This window comes from Grammomys surdaster, unplaced genomic scaffold, assembly GCF_004785775.1.
Source record: "Grammomys surdaster isolate TR1022 unplaced genomic scaffold, NIH_TR_1.0 239, whole genome shotgun sequence".
NCBI classification, from domain to species: Eukaryota; Metazoa; Chordata; class Mammalia; order Rodentia; family Muridae; genus Grammomys; species Grammomys surdaster.
In genome coordinates this window covers 4,098,293-4,105,731 of record NW_021604684.1, presented here as the reverse complement: position 1 = coordinate 4,105,731, position 7,439 = coordinate 4,098,293, and the positions used below count along the sequence as shown (strand labels likewise).

The window sequence follows — 7,439 nt, the reverse complement described above, 5'->3', positions numbered from 1 at the left end:
ATTAAAGTGTCACAGCATTAGGAAAGAAGAGAACCACTGGCTTTTCTGTTCCCACACATTTACTTATCAGAAACATTACACTGGTTTAGACAATGAGTCCAAAGCTAGTCCAGGCCCTCTTAAAAATTATTTTACATTTTATTTATTTATTTACTTATTTGTGTCAGAGGTGGTTCTTTCTTTCCATCTTGTAGGCAGTAGGGCACCTTTCCCTAATGAGTTCTCTTTCCAGCCCCAAAGATTTTGTTTTAAAAGCTTTTAGACTGTTCTTGCAAATGTCAATGGATTCATGACTATTTCCCAATTAAAAACCCCTTCCTAAAAAAAAAAAAAAAAAAAAAAAAAAAAAAAAATCAGTGGCGGAACACTTTCAAATCAACAGCAAGGACATTCCTTTTCGTTTGTTTTAGGAACATAATAAGCAGAGCACTGGGACGGTTCTCTCATGTGTGCAAAGCCATGCATCATCCCCACACCTAGCAGCTGTCTGGGGGCCCCGGATGCAGGGGAACCTCACACAGGTCCCTGTGGCTCCTTCTGCATCTCTCACTCATAGAAAGGAGAGCAGAGTATACATTGGCAAGTAACTAATTCCCACAATGTACAGGGGGATAAAGCTAGGGGCTGGAATGTAGCTTAGTGGTAGAGAACATGCCTAGCACACTCAAGGCCCTGGGTTCAATCTCCCGTGTCACCAGAGGAAGAGAAGTGTATGAAGTTAACTATCCATCTCAACATCTATCCTGTAATCCTAGTTACAGGTAAAATAATACTGTCTTGCCTATTTCTACTTTTCCCCAGGAGGTTATAGGACTACATTCCAATTATATAAATAATGTTAGCCTAGCCACCTATTTCCAATATAGATAAATAAAAGATTACCTGACCTAACACAAGACTAGCATTGAGCAGGAACTCTAAAGATCTCCAAGACAGACTGTATTTGGGGCCTAGGGAGCAAACAAAGGGCCTCATACATGTTAAACGCCCATCCCACCAGTGAGCAACATCCATGACCATAGGACTACACATTCCTGTCATCAGAACTAAGAAAACCTCCCAGCTCAAGCCACTAGAACTTCATGGACTGTCTGAACTGCCAAAGTAAAATCCTTGAGGTAGAATTAGAACTCAGGTCCTACCTGGGCAGAGCTCCACTTCCCTTCATCAAAGATGTCTCCCAAGATGAAAACGACTTCCGGTTGCAGCAACCACAGAGCTGTCTGAAAAGCTCTCTCCATTTGCCACTCCCTTGAGAAAAAAAAAAATCAGTCTGTTTTTTGGGTGAAGGAAGCTACTTGGGCCTGCTCAGTGATTTAGAAGGTGATGTAGTCTGGTGTGTGGTAGTGCAGCTCTTTAAGCCCAGTACTCCAGAGGCAAGCAGATCTCTGAGTTTAGGGCCAGCCTAGTCTACATAGCAACTTCCAGGGCAGCTATAGCTACACAGTGAGAGTGTATTACAAATAAATAGGTTAATTAACTAATTAGCAAAGCCAAATAAAAAGTGAATTAAATGGTCCCATTCTGTCTCCCATGGCTCTAATCTTGATTCCCAACCCTAAACTTTGGAGCAACCAATAGATTTGCATTTGATCAAATTTAGGGAATTTTAAGGCTGCCTTCCCTCACCCTCAAGTGCCCTGAAGCTATCAGTTCAACAAGGGAACCCAGGGATTTGAAAGGGCTTAACTACTTCCAGAGAGGCCTAGTAGGTTTACACCACACTGAGAAGATGGCTTGCAGTCTAAATTTTTTTTTCTTTTTTCCGATTGTGTGTATGTGTGTGTGTATATGTGTGTGTAGTGTTGGGCATGCAGGTTTTGTTTCTTTCTTTTCTTGTTATTTTAAGGCATGCAGGCTCTGGACCTACAAACCCAGATCAAGCTTCCCTTCTTAACCTGAACTTCAGTGTTACAGGGAAACAAAGAAAGAAATCACAACAGTAAATCCAGTCAATTTCAGAGATGCGTGATCACCCTGAAGGTAAGTTTGCACACCCGTGAGAAGGTGTATGGTCTGACAGGCAACGGCTTAAATGCCCAGCACTATCTGTTGGTAAGTGGAGCCTGGAGAACATTACCACTCTGATTCCCAATTTCTTCCTTAGTAATGAAGACAAAAAAAAAGGAAGAAGAAGAAGAGGAGGAGGATGTCAGGAAGAGGAGGGAGAGGAGGAAAAGGAAGAGGAGGAGGAGAAGGAGGAGGAGGAGGAGGAAAAGGAAGAGGAGGAAGAGGAGGAAGGGGAGGAAGGGGAGGAGGAGGTGGAAAAAGAAGGAGGAGGAGGAGGAAGATAAGGAAGAGGAGGAGCAAAGAGAAAGGAAGGAAGGAAGGAAGGAAGGAAGGAAGGAAGGAAGGAAGGAAGGAAGGAAGGACATACACTGTTGTCAGCATGGGAGTGTATTCCTGTCATGGCAAGAAGACCATAAGTTCAAGGCTAATATGAACTACATAGAAAGACTGTTTTCAAAAGAAATTATTTTCTTTACTAAAAATGGAAAGCACCCACTTTCGAGGATTAAATTAGTTGGTGCTTGAAGAGTGTCAGCAGCACACAGTTACAGGAGAAGTGCCATGCTCCTCGGTCTGGCCCTCCTTCTCCTCACCAACTCCCCCTGCAGTCACTGTCCTACAGACCCCTCCCTCATTGTCACAGCCGCTGCTCCGGGATGTTGTTGCTCCTCTAAAGAAGAATGCTATGCCCTACCGTACAGAAACAAAAGAAAGGTGGTTTGGTTTTGTTTTTAATCAAAGTAATTTTTAGACCCCAAGTATTTGGTGTATATTATTATTTAAAGGTTTGTCCTTCCGGAGCCAGAGGTGGCTCTGTGGCAGAACATCAGTGCAATAGCACTGGCAGATGAGAAGGAAAAACTACCCGGGGGGTTGAACTCACAAGTCCCAGTCAAAGCTGGAAGTACAGCCTCGCTCTGGTCTTCCCTAGCTCATGTCCCCATTGGCCAGAACTCTTCATAGAAGGACCTGGGAGCTCTTCACCCTTCTTTCCTCTTTCCCCCGACGCTGGGAACATCTATATCCTGCGCACTCTGCCAACCTCAGGTCACCACACCTGCAGCATTCACAGGATGCCGCCTCTTGAAGGAGTGCTCACATTTTAGAAAACAACTGAGCTGTGGTGAGGAGGGTTACAATTGGATCTGCCATGTCCCCTGAGAGCTCGTGCGTGACAGGTTTGGTTGTCCACTGATGGGCTTCGGAAATGGCTGGATCCTAAGGGTTTGAGTATCACCAATATAGCAAGTCCAGAGTGGATTCATAGTATGATGGAATTATTGGGAAGTGTGACCTAGCAGGAAGAAATAGGCCAATAGGGACCTTGTTTTTGGCCCCTTCCTGTCCCTCTTTCTGCTTCCTGTCCAGGGTGAAATGAGCTGTTCTGCTCTGCAACCTCCTCCACCGTGACGCTCTCCCTCACTCCAAGGCCAGAAACAAGAAAGCAAGCGCTGGCAATCTGAGCCGCCGCAACTGTTAACCAACATAAACGTTTCTCCTTTTTACTTATGTCCGGTATTTTGTCCCAGGGATGAAAAGCTAAGACAAGGGACGGCTACAGGATAAAAATGGCTGCCAGTAAGAGCCCTTTCAATGCCTCAGTCACGGGAGCCAACTCCAGTGTTTACCCAAGATGAAAGAATTTTCAAAATGTAGTCCACACTAGGTCTGTAATCTCAGCCCTAGGATTGCCAAAATGTAAAGCCATCCTGGGCTTCACAGAGAGTTTAAAGCCATCCTAGGCTCCACAGTAAGTCTCTGTCTCAAAAAATAAACAAAAATGTAAGGTCCGGACAAGGAAATATGGTTCAGTTTTTCAAAGGAATGAAATCCTGACATGTCTACAACATGGGTGAACCCTGAGGGACATTGTGATAGGTGACTTGGTATTAACCAGTTGCAGAAAGAAGTGCTGTGTGGTTCCTCTTAAATGTGATGACTATAGTAGCCAAGTTCACCAAGGTGAGAAGCACAGTGGAGGCTTCCAGGGACAACAGTTGCCGTTCAAAAGGAAAACATCTGGGGGTGGGTAGTGGCAACAAGTGCACAGGAATTTGAACAGGCAAATGCCACTGTATGTGCAAAACCAGATAGTGACAGTATTCATTGTGCATTTTACATCAGTTCAAAGTAGAGAACGAGAAAAGCTTGCTAGTGTAAAAACAGATTAAGCTGCTGCTTGCTGCAGGTCAGAGTTGAAGAGGCAAGACCTTACCCATCCTCGGGGAGACAGGTACACACCTGCCTCATGCCTCTGGCTGTGCAGAGGAGCCAAAAAACCCAGTGTGCTCAAACTAACATACCACCAAGATGAAAAAGAACCACCAATGCAGAGCTATAGCCTCCTGCCCAGGGACCACCACTCCCTCATCTCAGAGGGTGTGTGGGTACCTTCCTCACACAGCTATGGTTTCCTGTACTAACCCAGAGGAAGGACTTACAGACTCACCAAACTCCCAGAACTAGCCAGCAGCCCAGTCCACACTCTAATTACAGGACTCTGCGTATAATAGGTGCTTAAAAATTAGTAGGAGAAAATTCAAACCCTACACATCTTTAGAAAGAAATGTGGCTATAACTGGAAGCTTCCCAGCTGACCTGTGGGAAGAGGGCCATGCCTTCCTCCCTACTGAATTCCAGGAGTCCCAGTTTCCCTCCTTACCTTCGTAATTTGTCCAGCCAGTGGCCTCTTATCTCCCCAAGTAAATGAGTGTCAGCCAGAAACATGGCTTTCACTACAGGATCCTGCCTACTGCCATGGGCTAGCATCTTCACCTCAGGCCAACGGCATCGAAGGAGGACAAGGTAGTAGATGAAATATTCACAAAACAGAAGCACAGAGATAATGACGACTGTGACTTTCAGCAGCAACGCTTTCCTCCTCCTCAATGGATGGAAGTTCTGTCTTCTCAGCCCCCATCTGACCAGAGCCATGTCTCCTGCCCAGGAGTTGCCAGCAGAAGAGAAACAAGTCCATCAAGAACCCACCATAGAGAAGGGTAATCGTAGAGACGGGGTCTAGTCCCAAGCTGTTCCTACAGGGAAACAGGAAAGAAAAACCCCTGAAACTTGATTGTGCATGTTTCCACAAAGACAGTTTGCCCTGCAAATTAGTGTTGAAAGTCCCCATGGCCTTCTTTCATATGACCTGATGTACCAGAGCTTTTCTGAAGGATGCTTAGAATGTTTCTGTGCGGGCTGGAGAGATGGCTCAGCGGTTAAGAGCACTGACTGCTCTTCTAGAGGTCCTGAGTTCAAATCCCAGCAACCACATGGTGGCTCACAACCACCCATAATGAGATTTAATGCCCTCTTCTGGTGTGTCTGAAGACAGCTACAGTGTACTCATAAATAAAATAAATAAATCTTTTTTAAAAAAAAAAAAAAAAAAAAAGAATGTTTCTGTGCTCATCCTGAATCTTGGCTAACCTTGCATGCTGTGAAGGAAGCAGGTTTTTGAGACATCCGAGCAGCACAGTGTAGCAGAATATTCCCCCCACTACAGTTTACAAGAAACTCGGTAATTTGGGAGGAGCTAATGTGGGAGGAGTAAGGAGAGGAAGAGGAGGAGCTAGGGAGGAGAGAGGCAGGATGTAGGAGCCATGAAGAACCACGGGGTCCAGGACTGTCCTGGGTAACAACTTATATGTAGGTTAGTTAATTGGGAAACACCTCTAATTGTGTGGGCGTCTTTTTATGTGAGCATTACCAAACATATAAAGCCTTTGGATAATCTTTAAGCATTAGAGTCTCATTTCTACCGGGTACCACATGGATTGTGGGATGGTCTGGGCTCAGCTAAGCATTGTAGAGACTGATTCTCGTGGGTGCAAGGGCCAGTGCTTTGACCAGCATGAGCCGGGGTCACAGTTGAGCAGCAGCGGGAGCAACACCTCAGCGAGAGCACACCTCTGCTCATGGCCATAGACCTTGCCTAGTCGGGAAGATGGTGGCCCTGTAACAACAAGCTAGATGGGGTGCTGCCGGTTTTAATAGCACAGTTGATGAAAAGATGCTCCAAGATATGTTACGAGCTTCGTTTTAGCTGCTGCATAATTTCCCAGCATGTGCTCAAGAGAAGAGTGTGAGGAGGGAGTAGCCAGCAGGCCACAGAGAGCCTGGACATCAGAGAAGCCATGACAGGAGATGAGGCCATGGCCAGACATCCCAAATGAGCCAAGAGAGAAAAGAAAGCCACGACTGCACAGTTGGCTTTTAGACATGAATCCAGGAACTACACTGGTTCATAGACATGGAGTCAAGAACACACTCATTGCTAGATGGTTGACAATTATCTCTGCAGACTCCAGGCTTTGGGACCTATTCACACTCCAGACATAGAAATAAAAGTGTCTGGCTCAGCTGGGCAGTGGTGGCATAAGGCTTTAATCCCAGCACTCAGGAGGCAGAGGCAGGTGAATCTATATGTGAGTTTGAAACCAACCTGATCCACAGAGTGAATTCTAGGACAGCCAAGGCTACACAGAGAAACCCTGTCTAGAAAAAAAAAATTGTTTTAAGTGTCTGGCTCATTTCACAGTGGCATTCTGCACTGAGCCATAATTACAGATATGAAAGACTGAAAACCTTATCCAAAGAAAAATAGAGGCCAGGTGTGGTGGTACATGCCTTTAATCCCAGCGTTCTGAAGGCAGAAACAGGTGGATCTCTGTGAGTTTGAGGCCAAGCTGATCTACACAGTGTGTTCCAGGCCAGCCATGACTACACAATAAAGCCTGTCTAAAAACAAAAAAAAAGAAAAGAAAAAAGAAAGCAATTGAGCGCATGCTTGGAACTATTATGCAAAGTTAACAAATAAACCACCTCAGAGTTGGAGATGCCTTGGAAAACAGAGAAATGAGAAGTTTCTGCAGCTACTCAGACAGGCCAGTGACCACTGCAATTCTTACTTTGTAGCCGTTAAAAAAAAAAAAAAAAAAAAAAAAAAAAAGCGGGTAAAAATTGGCAGCCCTGGAGACTCCCTTACTCACCAGGATTTGTTTGGGGTTTTGTAGTAGGAATTGAACTCGCAACCTCACCTGCTCTATTCATCAGGCACCCAACCACAGAGCCACACCCCACCCCCTCATTCCTCTGCCTTCATTTGAATGACACCATTTATATTAAGTACTTAATGGAAGAGGTCATAGCGAGCATGTTATATATTAAGTACAACCTTTCCCCCAAAGAATAGCCTTGCCTGCAATGTGGAACCAACTCCTCCTCCTCCTCCTAGAACCTTTCTCAGAAAACCCACAGCATCATTATCACCAGATGGCAAGGCACTGTAGCCGCCTGCGTTATCTTGTCTACTGATTATCCTCCTCAACTCAATTTCTCTAAGACCAAACCACAAGTGCCAAGGGACCAGACTCACCATAGTCTCTCTCTCTCTCTCTCTCTCTCTCTCTCTCTCTCTCTCTCTCTCT

The 7,439-nt window shown here is 45.3% G+C and overlaps 1 protein-coding gene across 3 annotated transcripts in view; it reads right to left on the bottom strand.

Annotated features, from left to right (window-relative positions):
- The window catches only part of Mppe1 (metallophosphoesterase 1), a 21,749-nt gene that overhangs the window by 9,162 nt on the left and 5,148 nt on the right, over positions 1-7,439 (bottom strand). For all 3 annotated transcript variants that reach the window (XM_028774331.1, XM_028774333.1, XM_028774332.1), the window contains exons 3-4: positions 4,673-5,045; positions 1,143-1,251 (exon numbers count right to left, since the gene is read on the bottom strand). In XM_028774331.1, the coding sequence (XP_028630164.1) occupies positions 1,143-1,251; positions 4,673-4,944 (381 nt within the window). In that variant the 5' untranslated portion in view covers positions 4,945-5,045. The remainder of the gene's footprint in view (positions 1-1,142; positions 1,252-4,672; positions 5,046-7,439) is intronic.